The 19,219-nt window shown below is 35.1% G+C and overlaps 2 protein-coding genes across 2 annotated transcripts; one reads left to right on the top strand and one right to left on the bottom strand.

Moving 5' to 3' along the window:
- Nucleotides 1-1,155: 1,155 nt before the first annotated feature.
- LOC7458034 (serine/threonine-protein kinase ATM) lies at nucleotides 1,156-5,001 on the top strand. The gene is made up of 2 exons (XM_024582483.2): nucleotides 1,156-1,367; nucleotides 1,474-5,001. The coding sequence occupies exon 2, from the start codon at nucleotides 1,516-1,518 to the stop codon at nucleotides 4,810-4,812; it is 3,297 nt and encodes a 1,098-aa protein (XP_024438251.1). The 5' UTR covers nucleotides 1,156-1,367; nucleotides 1,474-1,515; the 3' UTR covers nucleotides 4,813-5,001.
- Nucleotides 5,002-14,742: 9,741 nt separating this feature from the next.
- LOC7456845 (dof zinc finger protein DOF5.6) lies at nucleotides 14,743-17,136 on the bottom strand. The gene is made up of 2 exons (XM_002318016.3): nucleotides 16,795-17,136; nucleotides 14,743-16,164 (listed from the first exon to the last, which is right to left on the bottom strand). The coding sequence occupies exons 1-2, from the start codon at nucleotides 16,843-16,845 to the stop codon at nucleotides 15,277-15,279; spliced, it is 939 nt and encodes a 312-aa protein (XP_002318052.1). The 5' UTR covers nucleotides 16,846-17,136; the 3' UTR covers nucleotides 14,743-15,276.
- Nucleotides 17,137-19,219: the final 2,083 nt, after the last annotated feature.

The raw sequence follows: 19,219 nt of genomic DNA, 5'->3' as shown, positions 1-19,219 counted from the left end.
TCTTCGAATAAAAATTATTTTAAAAAATAAAAATTATTATAAAAATAAAAATATTAAATATTAAAATATTATCATGATTATTGACATTGACATGGAGTTACATTGTGAAAGAAGTAACAAGTCAGGCGTATCTTTTCACATCCTTGTCAAGAAAAAAATGTGTTTGTTCCTGGACATATCCTTTCTTACTTATGGAATGGGTCTATGAGCAAAACTAGGATTTAGGTACAGAGGGCCAATATAATATATGATACAATACATTTGAAAAAACAAAACTGATAATGGTTGAAGAATAATATTCTTTTTTTTAAGAAAAAAGAGAGTAAGCAATATATATATATATATATATATATATATATATATATATATATATATATTATGAAATAAGCTTTACATTCAAGAATCTAAACTTTTAGGACCAAACTAATAGCTTTTTCAAACTATGGGGATTTCATGACCGCCCTCCAAGCAATGCTAGAAATGAAAATATTTAAAATCTAAAAAAATAAACATAAAAGTGACTCGAGTAAACTTTTATAAGTTGTCAGTGCAAAATAATGGGCCAAACTAAATTTTTTTAGATATAAGAAAAACAAAATTAAGATCACACTAGAATTTCTAAAAAATTGAAAGAAATTCAAGCCTAAAGCACTGAATTTAATAAGTTTTGTTAATTTAATAATAAAAAACCAAGCAACCAATGGAGCATTTTCTACTGTAGTTTTTTTGGACCGTTTAGATTTTTTTATTGATATTTGATTCTATTTATTTTTATATTTCAAAAATATTTTTTATTTTTTATTTACTTCAAATTAATAATTTTTTGGTATTTTCAAATTATTTTAATATACTAATATCAAAAATAATTTTTAAAAATTAAAAATAATATTATTTTAATATACTTTTAAATAAAATATACTTTACAATACAACTCCAATCACGATCCAATATAAATCTCAGACCAAACCTTTTTGTAACAGCGTGTGTTCCGTGTGTTGTGTGTATATTTCAAAATCCAAAAATCTACCCATAATATCCCCCAAATACGGACCTGGATCTGGACCTGTACCTGGTTAGACATAAGCACGCAAACAAACACCAGCTGAACGTAAAATTACAACTAAGCCCTCCAACCCCTCCTTCCTACACTGACTGACACAGACTCAGTTATTATTGCCGCATCTTTTGCTAAGTAACTTTCTCAGCTTTTTTAAACATCCCATCCCATCGTTTCATCTCTCTCTCCCTCTCACTGTAGAGGAAGGAATCTTGCTCCGCCACGTTCTTCTCGTTCAAGTCGCTGTGTCGGATTACAGCGAGTCCTTTAGGCGCATTATGCAAACCCTCCTCTCGTTTTGTGGTTTCAGGTACTTTTCTATTGCTTATAAATTACTGTTTTTAATTTAGTGGCTCTTTCTTGTGATAAGCACGTTGTTAAAACTTTATTTATTTTTTATTGCTGTTTATGATCAGCTGGCTGTATTGAGATTGGTCAAAAAGAGAAGCTTTCTGATAATGGAAAACCCTAAAACCCCAGAAGCTCAAAAACCAGATGAAAAAAATCTAGGAGGACCTTCTTGGCCTTCTGGGCTGTTTGATGTTGTTGAAGGAAAGATTTCCGGTGGCGATGAATATGCAACGCTTGATGTTGCAGCGAGTGGTATTAATGTTGTTGGAAATGAAGAGGGTTATTTGGTGAATGATGGTATTGTTAAGGCTGTTGAGGAGGGAAAGGGTCATGTGGACACGGCATTGGGTGAAGCTTTAGTGGATTTGGGGGTTGCTGTGAGGGAGGAAGTTGCTGTTGAGGATACTGTGAGAGACAAAGAATTGAAGGAAGATGGAGTTGTTGTTGAAGATACTTTGAGAGATGAGGAGCTGAAGGAAGATGGAGTTGTTGTTGAGGATACGGTTAGAGATGAGGAACTGAAGAAAGATGGAGTTGTTGATAAGAATATTGTGAGAGATGAGGAATTGAAGGAAGATGAGCTCTTGGGATTTAATGCTGTCGATTCTGCTCGGAAGATTGATGTTTCGGGAGACAATCTATCAATTTATGTTGATCTTTCTGGTTCTCTGACTGGAGTTGATTTTGATGTTGTGAATTGCCCTGGGGTTGTGGTGAGTGAGGAGTCTAAAGAAGCTGATGACGAGAAGGAAGAGTTAAATGGTAAGTTTCACGTCGGTGATATTGTCTGGGTTAAAACCAAAAATCAGTCTTGGTGGCCTGGAAAAATTTTTGATCCATTAGGTGTGACAAAGTATGCTGTCCAGAGTGACCAGAGGAACGGCTTATTGGTTGGGTACTTGGGGAGTTGCCACATTGCTTGGTGCTTGCCATCTCAGTTGAAGCCTTTCCATAAGGATTTTGAACAGATGGTGGTAAAGAATAAGGCTAGAAGCTTCCTTGGAGCAGTGGAGAAGGCTGTGGATGAATTTGGTAGGTGCCTCAAATCAGAGATGACTTGTTCTTGTATTCTCAAAGAAGGTTGGCAGTCAGCCGGCAATGATGGATTTCAGGACGGATTTTCCATTCTAGAGTGCAGATTTGGTGACTATTCAATCACTCAGTTTGAACCAGAGAAACTTCTTGCACAAATTAAAGATCTTGCGCTGGCTGTTTCCAAGCTCAGCGTACTTGAGTTAACTGTTGCAAAGAATCGTTTGTCAGCATTTTATCAATCCATAGGACATCAACAATTACCTACGAATCAACTCTGGGATACAACTCCTGATGAAGACGGCAGTGACAGGTGTGTGGCAAAAGGCAATTCCAAGGTCTATGGTGCACACGCAAATTCAACACCATCTGGAGGGAAATTGCAGAGCACAGAGGATGAAGGTCTACGACAAATGAAAAATGAAGACCTGGCTGTGATTTTTGGAAGGGACCTGGACATGTCCGAGAATTGCAGAAGCAAAGCTCCTCAAGAAAATTTTGTCTCTAATGATATGGCATCAAATTCCAGGAAGAGAAAGAGAAAGTATTCTGAACTCAAAGTGGAAGGTCCTGATGTCGATCCATTTTCTTCTCCGATTATGGAGGAGAAACACCACTCGGGCTCTTCTTTAACAGTAGAGAAGAGCTCGGAGTTGAGAGAAAGAAAGAAGAGCAAGTATTTGTCATATCCCTATGTGAACTGGGAAGCTAAAGGCTTGCCTGGTCCATTAGAAGACCAAGGGCCTCAGGAAGTTTCTCAAGAGGACGAGGATGTGAACCCAGTAGCTGGTCAGTTTATTGGGTCCCATTCAGTTTCGAAGTCTAGTGGCAAGAGGTTCCAGAAGAAATGGATCAGAAAATTCATAAGTGGGAATGATACATCCAAGAACCCAGAGTTGATCAATGCATCTGCTGCTGATTTGCTCTCTGAACTCTGTTTTACAGCTGTGGATTGTCTGTACCCGAATGAGAGTAAGAACTTCGATTTAGCTGAGTGGTTCTTTTCAAGGTTCAGAATATCAGTGTATCACGACGAATCCATTTATGAAAAGTATTGTAAGGATGTGATTGGGAGAAATAATGATGCGTCACTGGGAAAGGATGCCCAGGAGACGAATCAGACTCAAACACTGCCAAATGCCAAGGCCCAGAGCGAAAAGAACTCTAGAAACTCAGCTAGATCAAAAGTTAAATCTCTTTCTGGCTTGTCAGATGTAAACATAAACATAACCGCAGGTGCTGTATTCTTGAATTCTCCCCATGAGATGGCCCATCCCACACCTAATGGAAAACCCAAGCCTAAGAAAGCACAAACGAAGCAAGGAGCAATCCCAGCAGGGCAGCAGATCAACCACCCGACTAGCATACCAGACTTGAACAGCAATGGTACCATGCCGAATTTTTTGGTAGAAAATTTACAAATTGTGGGCCATGTTGCTTCTGAAGATAAACCCAAGCCAAACAAAAGGAAAAAGAAAGTAGGCTTAGTTGAAGACAATGGTAGTACTACTGAACCTGGCACCATGTTAGTGGATTTGCAGGTGACGGGCCCATTTTCAATAAATGCTATTACTGATGAAAGTAACAGGGAGGGGGTTACTGCTAGCGTAAAAGATTTGTATGGAAACAGTACTATTCCAGTCATATTGCCACACTCAGCTGAAGGTAAGCCTGTGCCAAAAAAAAGAAAGAGAAAGGAGGAATCAACTTCTGAGCAGAGCATCCTTGCTGCTGGCATACCAGATTTAAATGGGACTACTGCTGAATCAGGTGCCTTGGCCAAATCTGAGAAGAAGAGAAGAAGAAAAGGAGAAGGTATTGTGGGGCGACCAAGAAAGAAAACCACTGCTGGAAACATGGAATACTATAAAGCAGAGACCAATGGGGAAGCTCCAGCAACTGCTCTTCTCTTGACATTTGCTCCAGGATACTCCATGCCATCGAAAGAAATTCTGGTTGCAACATTTTGCAGGTTTGGTCCCTTGAAGAAATCGCAGACGCAGGTGATGAAGGATTCTTCTACTGCACAGGTTGTTTTCATGAAGAGCACTGATGCAGTTGAAGCAGCTAGGAGTTTAGAGAAGGCTAATCCTTTTGGTGCAACCCTCGTCAATTACGATCTTCATCTAATTCCAGCTGCTTCATCCTCTCAGTGCACCAAGGGATTTGGGACCCCTGTGAAGACGTCTGGGTCAATGCCAAAGCTTGCTGAGGCACCGCCCATTGACTTCATAAGGCAGAATCTAGAAATGATGACATCGATGCTGGAGAAGTCAGGAGATAATCTTTCTCCTGAGATGAGAGCCAAATTAGAGATTGAGATTAAAGGCCTCCTGAAAAAAGTGAGCTCATTGCCTAGTTCTTCCTCTTAATTGGAGGTGCGACTTAATAGAATTCTCTATTTAGGCTCCTTTTGGACTCTCTGTTATCAGCTGTTGTTTGTTTTGGTCTGTCCTCTAACGAACAGAGTTCCTGTGCAGTTCCTTGCACTAAGAGGTTATAAGCAGTGGGTAAGCCTAGGGATCCTTTGTTTTAATATTACTTCAAGTTATTTTCCTCAATTTGCTTTATCTCTGTGCATGTTTGGTGAAAGCCTCATAAATCTTTCTAGGAAGTGAGGTGGATCATGTTGGGCACAGGAAATTAAAAAAAAAGAAGTCTTTAAGCTCAAATCCACCTTCTCACAAAAGCATAATAATAATAATAAAAAGGTTTGAAGCAGGAGGCTGGCAATACAAAACAAAACCAATCTTTGCCTGGTACAACACTAGCTCGCTGGAAAAAACCAAATAATCCAGACAAGGTTCTATTTTAGTGTTAAAATTTGTTTTAATAGTTGGAAATTGTCTTTAAATATTGTTTGATAGTAATGTCTATTTTGAGCAAATTGGTAGGCCTATGCTAATGAATAGACTTGTACTGCTGTGTGCTTATGATGTTCTACAAGAAGCAGTTTACAAGGACCCAGTTAAGTTTTCATGTAGAGAATGGTTTTACGTGCATATGCACCCGCAACTGCATTGCATAGTCAATATATTTTGTACATGGCCTATGCTAATGAATAGACTTGTACTGCTGTGTGCTTATGATGTTCTACAAGAAGCAGTTTACAAGGACCCAGTTAAGTTTTCATGTAGAGAATGGTTTTACGTGCATATGCACCCACAACTGCATTGCATAGTCAATATATTTTGTGATTGCCTATTTGCTTAATTTTCTGTTTTTAAAATTTTCTGGGCATGCTATAGATAGTGTCAATCAATCAGCAATAATTAACTAAAATGACATTGTTTTCTTATTAAGATTTGAACTAAAATGTTGGAATTGAAATTGGCAATAAATTAATGGTGGCAGTATGATGGCAATGGAATAAAATAAGAATTCAACCTTACTTGTGGGAAAAGAAAAAGAAAAGGTGAGAAATCTTCATGGCATCTCACTTGTTAAATTGTAACCTTTTCAGAAAAGTGAAGGGTGTTATGCAGTTTTGCTTAAAGAGTTGATTGACAGTATTCTTCAAGAATTGGAAGTTTTGTTCGTGAAATTTCACTGTGATGACTAATATTTTGAAATAGTGGGTTTCTTGACAAAATTTGCAAGAGGTTGTGTCTTGAACCACCATGATTCTAGGTTTTGGTACTTGCCACTGGGATTCATGCTAACCGGGCAAATTTGAAATCTGTTATGCAATGTCGATTTATTTTAATGTGATTTGGTGAAGCTGCAAGAATCAGCGTGCTGGTCTTTAAAAGCATATGATGCTGCACGGAGATTTTTCCAATAAAAATGATATTGTTCTGTTTTATCAATTTTCTATTTATTTTATCTTGGCCATTTGCTCATGCACGATGCTTAGCAGTCTGCTCACAAACATCAAGAATGCTTGTAATTCTGCTCGCAAGCCTTTCCCTTTAAATAGACCTGCTGCTGTCAAAAGTTGCAGTCCAAACCAAATTTCCCTAGCGTTTTGCTGTTGGAATGAGGGTTTCTTTTCAGCATTGGATGTATAGCCCTTTCAAAAATTGATTATTGCCAGGCACGACCCTTTTGGTACTCAAGAGATCCAGTGCCTTGCTGATTAAGGTTTCAGCTTCTGACACTGGAAAAACCTAATGAGTTAGGCAGTGACGTATCACAGGTTATGAATTGCTAACATTAAACACTTACATTTGTTGGCAACTTGACAATGCGCTTTCAAGACCTGCAATTCACCTGTGATTGGGTTTCAATGAGCTTGGTTGTGCTCTTCTGGCTCTGATATAATTTCTTGAAACCAAAAAGATATAATCAGTTGAATAGTGAATTTCTACCTGCTACCCAGATAAACAATTCCGAAGGAGAAAGAAAAGGGTTTTCCATGAGATCGGTAACAAAACTAATTCGCCCCAAACACTGGATAATCCATTCTGCAATAACTCTGTTCATATTGTTATACGCAAATCACCCTGTTACCCGGACCCGATACTTCTCATCAGATCATATCATGTGATTCTTTAAAGCAAGGTAAGAAGAGAACATGTTTCCTAAGCATCACCTTTTCATTTGAATTGAAGCTACATTGCTATGAAATCAGTTCGAACACTGGATAATCCATTCTGCAATAACTCAGTTCATATTGCCTCGGCTACCACCAGTATAAAGAAAGTATACCAGGTTACCAGCGCCACATTCTGGCAGAAAACAGCTCTAGTTTTAAAAGCAATGAACACGAAAAAATCGAAATGCGCATTTTCGAGCTAGGAGTTGCTTCCCTCATTGCAGGCGAAAGGTAAAAATCGAAATGTACTTGTAAGTTATCTGGATTATAGCTGAATCGAATACAGCTATGAATAGAAGGAATACAAGTTATGCAGATGTGGACGTCGACTTAGTCGGGCTGGAGTTGTAGCTTCAAATAAAAGGATTCGTAGATAGATTGATGAAGATTGGTGCAAGAAGAGCAGCATCCTTGTGAAACTTGGTTGAAGATGAAGCATTGAAAACCTGGGAAGTGGGTGATTGTTTTGTTTTTTTCAAACAAATTGATTAGGATGCTCTCACAAAGAGCTTCAAAAGTCAGATTATGGGAGAAATAAGGAAATGGCGCCATGACTATTCATTTGCTCTTGGGAATTCGCTAGTCTCTTATAAGACTTTTGAATGCTCTTGGGTCAAGATTGATTGCCTTTTGATGTACTATTTTTGTGTGTTGTGCTTTTGTGTTCATCAATGATGTCTTCTGTTGTATGGTGAAGCGGTTCTGGTGTGGTGGACGGCGTTTCCTATTGTAGAGATCTATGGTGTGGTCCTGAGATTTTTTTGTTTTTGATGGTGTGATTGGGATTGGTGTCAATAATTTGTTGAAAAATTTATTAAAACATGGTTAATAAATATATTTGAGTTCATATTAAAATGAGCTTTATTTATATTTTGGGTTTAAATTTGTAGATTTAGTCTTTCATATAAACCTTTTAATATGAAAGATTAACATGATTTAAACAAATTATAAGTAACTGAGAAATTGATCTAAAAAACTCTTGATTGATATGTTTTGGTGAAACCCAAAACTCTTTAAAAACTTCTATCCTACATAGTAAAGAAATAAATGTGTGCTAGCCCAGCTCGTACACCGACTCGTGAAATAATATTTTGGGTTATAAAAAATTATTTCTGTCAACTGAAATTTGAACTTGAGATTTATAACTACTATGTTCAGATTTAATTTTTGATTTATGGTGACAAATCAAAGTTTGATAATGATAAAAATTATTTTTGATTATTACCATAATTAATTCTTTAATCTTTTAGTTTTTAATATTCACTATAAAAAGGGAGGTGAAAGAAGAGTTTGATACAATATATTTTTAAGATTTTTATAAACTCTTCCTTATCTTATTTTTATTGTTTTCCTTCTGTTTTTATGCTTTGATTTTTCTTTCAAATCTAGAACTTATGTTTATCTTATTGAGATATATTTGAGTTACATAAATTTTGGTTCAAATATTTTGTTTAGAAGTGCATATAAATTAAGGTTGTGTTATTGGAATCTTGAGAGGTTTATTGCAAACATCCTTTGCACCAAAAGATGAGCAATAAAGTTTGAAGAACATAAGATTCATCATTGACAACAATAAAGTTTCATCAATTTTAAAGTGCTTCAACAAGTAAGTACCTTTATTTTATTTTGTTTAATATTTTTTTTAGTATGCATGTTAGGATTATTTTTCAATCTCTTATGCTTCTTTGAATGTATGCTTGGTATGCTTGCTAGAACTTTTATATAATTTCTTCTTTAATAGCATGATTGTTATGATCTATATGTTTACAAGTTTATTGCATCCTTATAGTTTCAACATGTTTGAACTCTAGGCTTTCCTTGAAATATTTCTATGTTTAGCATGTTTTTTTTTTAAAAAAACTAAACAATCTTGCTTAATTTATTAAATTTTTGGCTAACTCTAGGGTTCATATTGTTTTGTCTTTAGAAAAATGAAGTTGTTGCTTTTAATCTGAAATTCTTTTCTTTTATATTGGATCAGGATAGTTTGGGATGAAAGAATGTCAATACAGTGGATAGGTCTAGTTGACTTCTTGTAATTTAGGATGCTAAGGTCATTAATGTCTGTTGCGTCCAAAGTTAGATTGGAGCATTAATTGTAAATCAAAGTTTGTGTGTGTGTGTGTGTGTGTGTGTGTGCGTGTGTGTGTGTATTAGACTAGTGAACAAAGACATTTAGTTTATCATCATAAAGACATGCTAAACAAAAGATGTCCAACAAAAGCCTATAGTTTATGCATGTTTAAAACTATAAGCAAGCAAAAGCATAACTCATGTTAAACATGTTTTCAATAAAAATATAATAAAAAGAATTCTAGCATGCATTATAAGCATACAATCGAACTTGTAATTTATATTAACTCAATGTTTTAGTATGCATACTAGTAATAAAAAATAGCTATGTTTAAATTAAAACAAATAAAGATGTTTACTTATTAAACTATTTTAAAGTAATGAAACTTTTATTGTTGTCAAGGATAAATCCTTTATTCTTAAGGCTTTACTGCTCCTCACGTGTCCAACTAAAATGTTTGCAATATGCATCCCAAAGTCTTAATAACACCACCTTATTTAGATGCACTTCTAAATAAGGTATTTAAACCAACAAATATGAAACTCAAATATTTGTCAACAAGATAAACCTAAACTCTAGATTTGGAAGAAAAACCAATGCTTAATTAAAATAAGAAGAAAACACTAAAATACAAGGTGAAAAAAAAACATGTAAAATTTTAAAAATTAAAGCTGGAAACTCTTCATTCACTCCTTTTTTATATTGAATTTTAGAAGCTAAAAGATTGAAGAATTAATAAGAACTAATTCCCACCATTATCAACCTTTAATTACCCACTATAAATCCATAATTAAATCTAGAAAAATCAAGAGTTCTTTGAGAATAATTTTTCATTCACCCATAATTTTTTTAAATCATGTTAATTTCTTATTAGTTTGAAAATGAGTCAAAGACTTGTTGAGAGATGTTAATTTGATAGATTACTACATCAAGATAGATAACTTTTGACTTTGAACCTTCTTTAGTGAAATACTATTAGACTCACTTGACTAAATAGTAAATGTAATGTCTTAAACTATTTAGCCTTTTATGTAAACCAAGACAATAGTACTTATATAGTAATCTACCTAGACATTTATTTTGGTTCTCATTGTTGTGTTTATTTTGGCCCTGAACAAATCTTGGACTCATGAGTGTTGTATAGAATTCAGTCTTTATTTTAAAAAAAAACAACCACATTTCTTACTCATATAGGTGATCTTTCATTAAAAGCATTATGTTATACCTCATTTATTATACCAAGATATGAAAATCATTAAGAGTTTAACTCATTTTTTATCACGTTGCAACTAACACTTATTTCATCATAGGAATAAGTAGAAAATAATAATTTTCTAATGTTAAGATTATTATATGACTTAGTTTTGCATTTGAACCTAAATCTTAGGATCTTAAATAAACTAGGTATGATCACTATCATTACATTGTTTCATCTTTTAAAGGCTTTAAGCCTATTCCTATCAATGAATTATATGCAAGTTTTTTTTGACAAACCTTTGGTTGGCGAATCTGAAATATTTTCCTTTGACTTTACATGGTCAATGAGAATAATTTCATTTGAGAGAAAATATTTAATGATATTATGTTTATGATATATATGTCTAAACCTACCATTATATATACTACTTTGTGCCCTTTTAATTACTGATTAACTATCGGAATAAACATAATTAGCTGCCACTAGTTTTGGCCAAAATGAAATATCCTTTAAGAAAATTTAAAGCCATTCATCTTCCTTTTCAACTTTATTAAGAACAATAAACTCTTATTTCATAGTGGATCTTGTAATACATGTTTATTTAGAGGATTTTCATGACACAACTATTCCACCAAGTATGAAGACATATCCACTTATGGATTTCAAATCTTTAATATTGGAAATCTAATTAGCATCATTATACCCTTATAGTACCATTCAGTAACTAATATAGTGTAGCTCATAGTCTAAGGTGTACCTCAAATATTTGAGTACCCTTTTTATTGCGTTTTAAAGATCCATACTTGGATTACTTATAAATATACTCAGTTTACTAACCTAGTAACCAACATCAGGCTCTATGCAGTTCATTAAATACATTAGGCTTTTAACTATTCAAAAATATTACAATTGGTTTATTCCATTACCTCTATTCTTAGATAAATGTATACTTATATAAATTAGTGTTTTAATAATGTTGTTTTCACCTTTATAAGATTTTTCAAGAATTTTCTCAACATAATGAGATTGAAACGATACAAATCCATTAGATGTCCTAGAAATTTGTATTTCTAGTGTCGCGGGGTGACATTGGGCTGACATGCTTTTTGTACCTCCTGAGAGGTATTGTTGTTGGGAAGGAAAGGCTTTTGGATTTAATCATAAAATTATGATTATGGTTCAGGAGTCGTCACTTGTATTATGGTTACTAGAAACCCTGTGGTCTGCGAGAGTCCAGGTAAGGGACTAGTTGTGTAAGGGGAAGACTCATCACCCCTAGTGCATCCTACCTAAGGTAACCTGCATTGTTGTTTGATTGTTTTTCTAGGTCAGGTTTCTATTCGTTGATCTTTTTCTAAGGTCCAAGGCATATCTCCCTTTGTGAGGAGGTCTCTATCTTTTCAAGCTAAATCCTAACCATTCTAAAGTTCAAATTTTAGCATCACATTTATTTTTGTATTTTTAATATTCAAAGGTATACTCTATGGTGTAATTTTATACGTCCATATGCTAAAGTCTACAACTAAATCCTAACACTTTAAATATAAAGTGAACAAAATGATTGGTGAAGAATTTTTGATATTTTGGCCAAATCCTAATGGATACTCATAAATTAGTTATGATATCCATTTTGCATTTTAAAACATGAGAAAGATACAATTTTTTAATGAAAATATGCTTGGAAAAATTTTAGGATTTTAGAATTTGGCCGTATGCAAAACAACAAAATATTTTTTTTGAAAGAGGAAATTGATTTGAATTTTTGTTGAGATTTTTTTAATTTTTTTTTTAATTTTTAGAAATGTTTTGGAGAAAACTAGGTATTTTAATACCAGATCTGTATCTTACAGTATAAATATAACCCGATATTATGCAAAATTGATAGAAAAACATGTGAGAAAATCATATATTTTTGAAAGGATTTTTAAAATTTTTGAAATTTTTTAAATATATAATATTATAATTATATTATTGAATATATTGGGTTGGACCCGACCTTGTTATATAGGTTAAGCCCATCCTGGTAGGGCCAAGATCAGCACAAGTAGGTTAGGCCGATGTCGGCTCAAAATCAGGGGGTTGGGCCGATGTCGGCCCAGTATATCTTTTTTCGGTTTGGGCCGGACCCGACCTAGCCATTTAGGCTGGCCCAGAATTGGTCCGATCTAGACTAGGGGGTAATTATTTTTTCCTCTCGATCATGCAGAACGATGGAAAATGGGGGAAGACGAGAAAGAGGGCAAAGGGAGGAAAAATTACCTATCATGGTGAGCTACTGCTGGCTTGGCCGTGGAGCTGGTGGAGAGGACGGTGGTTTTGCTGGCGGTGCTGGTTGCAGTTGGAAGAAAAAGAAAAGGAAGAAACCTGCAGAGGGGAGAGGGAGGAGCTCGTGGTGGTTGCCCCTATCGCCGGCAAGGAGATGAGTTTTGCAGGGATGCTAAGTCGCTCTCTGTCATGACGTAGAGGAGGTTGTGGTGGCTGAAGAAGCAGCGAAGAGAGAGAAAGAAGAGATGGAGATGTCGACTGGAAAAACTGTGAAGGCTGGTTTTTTGGCCAACTTAAGCCCCTAATAAAATTAATTTGACCAATTTAAAGATAATTAAGTCCTTACACTTAATTAAATCCTTCAATTGAACCCAAATTAAAAAGAATATTTAAACTAAGTCTTCACTTGCTTATTATTGGACTCCTTGATTGATTTCTTTATAAAATCCTTCATGCTTGTTGATATGATATTTGTATAAAACTTTTTTAAGACTTATTCTCAACTAAGCAAAGTATTATTTTAATTTTTATATTATTGTTATCATCAAAATATATAAAAACATAGATATATGAATTAAAGGTCAATAATTTCCTCCTTTTTTATGATGACAATAAATATATATAATTTATATGTGAACAAATGTCTCCCCTTATTTTTTGCATCGTAATATATGGAAAAATTTAACAATTTAGCACAATCTAAGTAAGTATAAAAAGATTACATATTCAATAATAATTTATGCATTAAGAAAATTAGATTTCTCCCCCTTAAATGTATGCATATGTTATTAAAATGCATTTCTCTCACATATCTCATCTCTCCCCAATACTTATCTATATTTTTTCTCCCCCTACACATTTATCTATATATCATCTCTCTCTTTTTGTGTCTCTCTAATGTGATGCATATCTATTTCAAGCTGTATTAGACAACTCTCTATTTTAGTTAACCAAGTACTAGTCGAAACCTTTTCAACCAAGGAAATAAGCTGTGGTGTCTTAAACATGGCTTCAAATTCATTGTCATTATTGATTTTTACATGTGCATCTAATTTTTACTTTTACTTAGAATACTAGCTTCTTGTTTTAATATTTCATTAGTTGTAATAATTTTCTTATTTATAAATTCAAATATTTTTTTGTTTATTTTATTAAGTATAGAAACTTAATAAAAAAATCATAACACTAGAAATGAATAAAAAAAAAATTCATTATGAGCCACCAAAACATTATATATATAAAATATCATTGTCCATAAAATATTTAAGGAAATAACATAATTTAGAGAGTTGCAAATGATTTTTATGACTCATCGCATGTTTTACTAAACTCTCTCAAATTATAAAATGGTATAACATAGATTATAATAAAGAGAGAAGATAACGGATATAGAAAAAAAAAAGAAATAAATAAAGAGACTTCAAAAGCACATCGAAACTCCAAAAACGACACTACTAGTACTATAAAAAAAATCTCAATGAGGTAAATTCAGCACCACCAAGGACGGTAATTGAGGGTGACTGAAGTTGGCCACACAAGTCATCTAAAGGTAGTGGGTGACTCACTTGCCTATGGACAGCTATATGGCCACATCCCATTCATTGTTGATGACCTTTCTTGGTGTTGTTGGTTCATCTCATCGAGATCTTTTCGATAGTATCGATGGTGTTTTCATTGAAGTTTTGGTGTGCTTTTCAGATCTTTTTTTTCTTCTTTCTTCTCTCTCTTACCCTCTGTTCACATATTACAACGATGAGAGAGGAGAGAGGGAAAATAAGAAAAAAGTCATGGGAGCAAATCAAAACTCTGATGACGATACCATCAGTACCATAAAAAAGATCTCGATGAGACAAATCCAATGACATCAAAGAAGGTCATCAACAGTGATCAGAGTGGACCAAATAAGTCACTCAAATGCAAGTGATCAGCCACCTACCACCTTTGGTAACTTTTCTTGATATTGTTGAGATCTCATTGAGATTCTTTTTACGGTGATGATGGTATCGTAATTAGAGTTTTAGTGTGACTTCAAGATCTCTTTAATTTTTTTTTCTCCTCTCTCTTTTCTTTTTTTCCCTCTCTTCTTTTTTATTGTAATTTGTGATAGGTCATTTTATAATTTGAGAGACATGCGACTTGAGAACTCTCTACGTTATGTTATTTTTCTAAAGATTTTTAGATTGTGCTATTTTTTTTAATGTGCTAAATTATTAAAAACAAAAAAACTCTATATAATCCGAGAAGAAGTTCTCTGCTTTTCATTGAAAACTGCAATTTCCACTTCTATGTCTCGAACTGCCCCAACCACCTAGGCAGTTAAAAATCTTCATGTCAATAACAACTTAACCAGTCTCCAGGCATATACAGAGCAGCAGGAATGTCATAAAAGTACGAGTTAAGAGTGCACTAAGACATATTTTTTAAGCTAATTAAAAAAGCACTGCTATATCTTCCTCGATTAAACAACAAAACAAAATCCTGCACGTTTGAATCTGATCATACACCGAATTAATAAAAGATAGAAACAAGATAAGAACATAAAAACAAATAGTAAGATACTAAGCAGTCATTCTTGGACTCTCGTTGTTCACATTCACACTCTTGCTGTTCGTAGAGTCAATGAGATTTGGAGACCACGCCTTCATAGAAAAAACATTAAAAAAAACCTTTCCATCAAAGGCAATTACTTAGTAATTACTGGATGACCTAGAATGCAGATGAGTCCACAACCAGTGATCACACTATAGGATCTTTGGATTGGATTACACTAAAGTATTGGTCGTGGATGATCCATAACCATTCATCATGCCTGTCCATGATCCTAAATTGTTTAGGTATCCAAATGTGTCCTTCCCACCATCAGAGCAACCCTGGTCTTGCCAGTCAAGGGACAAGAGCTTGGTGTTTGGCTTCACATCAATTGCATTCTGATCATTATTTCCTTGGCCATAAGGAAGCATTAACCTTTGGCAAGTTTCCATGAAAGTGCCACTGTTTCCATCAAGGGACATCCCAAATGAAGAGCAAATATCACTAAAATTTGGTGCTAACCCATGATGATGACTCGTATCTCCGAGCCCACTAACCATACCCAAGTCACCATTCCCCATGAAATCATAATTCCTAGAGCTTCCCACTAAAGCTTCTAACTTACTATCCATAAAATCTATAGGCCTTGGGTTTTCTAGCATACCGATATTGTACTTGCTATCCATGAAGTTAGAGGTTGCAATTGTTCCTTGTGAACCAAGTATGCTATTTAAGTGTGAAAGTTGCACCTCAGGAAATGAAAGGTGAAGATCAGTAGGATTGTGGGAGGATGATGATCCAGGGTTAATTTGGTTAACTGATTGATCATTTGATTTCTTAGACACTTTCTTGTTCTTTCTACATCCACCACCCACAGGGATGTTCCTCAGGGTGCCTCCTTTGGTCCAGTACCTCCTGCAAGTCTTGCAAAAGTACCTTGGCTGGGAGAGGCTGTAGTTGTTGTAGTAACAAAATTTGGTGTGTGTTGAGTCACACCTAGGGCATTTGAGAGCTTGGTCATGTGGGGGCCTAAGCCTCCTCTCTATCAAGGGCCTTGAACAAGTGAGCATATCCCCAGATGGTGAAGAAGAATCCATTCCAGACTCATCGTTAATCGTGCCCTAAACACAAAGGAAAGCAAGAAATTTAATGGGGAAATGTGTCAGGTCATTTACAATAGTGCAACGGACAAGAGGGAAGAAGAAATTATCTTGTCTTTTCATGCTTCGAGGTATCAATAATGTGCCCATTAGGACTAGACATTCTTTTGCCTTTTTAGAACATATACATTAGAATGTCATGTCATGAACGCTAAAAAATTGCAAAAAATACAGTGAAGCCAAGAACTTCTCTCTAAATATGTACTTCCAAATCTAGTAAAAACAGATTATGATCAATATTTTGGAGCCTGAAATACATCTTTTTTCTGCATTAATCAGTTCTAATATAGCTCTACATTGAACATTATAAATATTCTTTCCAGTAGTAATGTATATATATGAAAAGAAGAGTAAAATCCCATACCCATTTACTATATATATACATTGACAGGATTAATGTATCTCACTAGTTTAAACCATAAGAAAATGACAGGCTTTTCTATGGTGAATTGTCCATCTATTCTACTCATCTTATTTAGAATAATGTAGAATAATTTTTCACACTGTAAGGCAGAAGTGAAAATCCCATGTGATGGGAGTGTACGAGCTAGATGCAGAGTTTCAAATTTCCAAGAGGAGAACATATCATACCTGCAGCCAATCACTTGAATCCATGCAAACTTGCAGTGAAGTAAGACCCATTAAAACGCAGAACCAAATGGCACAAACACACGGTTTAGGGTGTGTAGATAGCAGTCACCAACTCCCCTTCCCTAATTCAGTCACACTTGATCATTACTTTCATTTGTCTAACCTTGATGCATATTAGCGCTTCTAAGAGCTAGATAGTGAGAGAGGGATAGGGAGCGAGAGAGAGAGAGAGAGGCGCAGAAGGGAGTGAGAATTGGATGGATATGGGAAGAATGGGGGTGGAGGGCAGTGAATAAGAAGGCAAGAAAAAGGTACTTCACTAGTACTGTAAAAAGAGAGAAGGGCTGATCAGCTCCTACTGCTCTACACTCACTAGTGTAGCTACGGTCCATGTCCACAGTCGGTGGGCTTAAAACATTCGAAGGTCCCTACATTGTCTGTCCAATGCCATTACAGAGGGACCCACTCATCTTGGACCAAAACCTACCTCTCCTTAACAAAACGAACGGCTGTGATGTCATTGTTTATGTTAAGCTGTGACGATGAGAACGTTGGATTGTGAGTGGGGGTGATGGTAACGTCAGAAATAGCGGCTTGGTCGTCACAAGGTCCAAATTATGTGACATGACAGAAGCTAAGTCGAAGACAGAGAGAGAATATGGATTTTGGGGTTTTCGATAAAGAAACAAGGGCAGGGCATACCGAAAGAGCACTCTAACTCGAGGGGCCAAGTGAGTGGACCCACTCGCCTCCTCCCACAAGCAAAGGATCGATTCTCCTTACCATGCGCCCCTCACGTGCCTTCGCCCTCTTCCCTTACCCCATGGCCAATCTGTTCATCTTTTGTGGCAAATGCCAAGAGACACTGCCTTGGGCACTCTACATGCATGGCCTGACATCTTTGTTTCATAAGGGGAAACGTATAATTGTAAGGCACTCCAAAAGCCAGCAATATTGTTTGAAATGCCTGAGTTTATCTAAGAATTCCACCACTTTGAGATTGTGAACTTGTTGTATATTTCTATATTGGGAGGTTAAGAAGATCATCTTAATGTAATTAATCACATGATATACTGTAAGAAGGAGATTCAACTAATCTTAATTAATTTTCTCTTTTCCATCAAAACTCTACTTAGCTAGATAGAGCTGCTCATAATTCAAATGACAAATCGTGAACTAGCTAGGTATAGAGATTCAAAAGCACCAGATCACTTGAGGTAAGAGAAAGAATCATCGATCATGGTGAAACTTACTTTGCCAAGGCAAGTAGATAGCGTGAGCAAGACACTAAGCTTGGATCCAGTGCTTGAGAGGGCCCAAAGAACAAACAATCAGGTGAATAAATTAAAGTGTATGTGCCCCATGTTTCACGGGGTAAACTGACAGGTAGTTCATGTAAGGAACAAAGACGAAGGAGACTGGATCGAGAGAGCTATAATCTGATCTAACTATTAATTTCCATGCAGTAATCAGTACTGCTAATCATTATTTGTTTCTTTTAGGTACAAATCAATGATAGGGTTATACCCATTTTGATCGCTCTTCAAGATGGAAGCAGCAGCAGCTTATCATCATGGCCATAGCTCTGGGAAACCCACCATAGCTTTCGATTTACTAATCATTTCCTTCACACAATCTATTATTGTCAAATCTAAAAGGTGATGCCCTAGTGTTTAGGATTATGGTATCATTTTCTTTTTCAAAATGATATATATTTTTATATAATAGTTTATTAATTTATTAATAAAACAATCATTCAGATAATAACTGAGAAAAATACTATAAATTTTAAAAAAAATTAAAACAAATTAAAAACAAATTCAATTACAATAGATCAATATCATCAAAATCTAAATTTCATTCCTTGAACACTTTCTGCCTGTATTCATCAAAAAATTGAATGCTTTCTACAAATAAAGTAAAATCCTTTATATGATAAATCAGAGCTACTAACCTTTATCCAACAATGCCACCCAATAGCTTAAGCTGTTAGGTGAGGTCCCAAGATATGATTTATATTATTCTCTAACACACCTCCTCAAATGAAAGCCCTTTGGGCTTGAAACTTGCACAGGCCCACATTACCTTATGCTTGATTTTTATTAAATAATGGGGATGGTGAGATTCGAACTCGTGACCGCTTGGTCATCAAGGCTCTGATACCATGTTAAAGAACCATCTCCACCCAATAGCTTAAGCTGTTAGGTGAGGTCCTAAGATATGATTTATATTATTCTCCAACAGGTTTAAAAACAACTTAATTATGTGTGAGCCAAATTCCCCAAGCTATTCCAAAAAAACAAGACCTGACAAAACTTTTCCATCTTCCTAGTTGCACGCGGTCCACCATTCATACAAAATGATTATCTATTGTCTTTGGGATACACCACACAACTCCCCACTAGAACAAATATCAACACCATAG

This window comes from Populus trichocarpa, chromosome 12, assembly GCF_000002775.5.
Source record: "Populus trichocarpa isolate Nisqually-1 chromosome 12, P.trichocarpa_v4.1, whole genome shotgun sequence".
NCBI lineage: Eukaryota > Viridiplantae > Streptophyta > Magnoliopsida > Malpighiales > Salicaceae > Populus > Populus trichocarpa.
The sequence above is the reverse complement of the archived record's forward strand: the minus strand, read 5'-3'. Positions and strand labels throughout refer to the sequence as shown.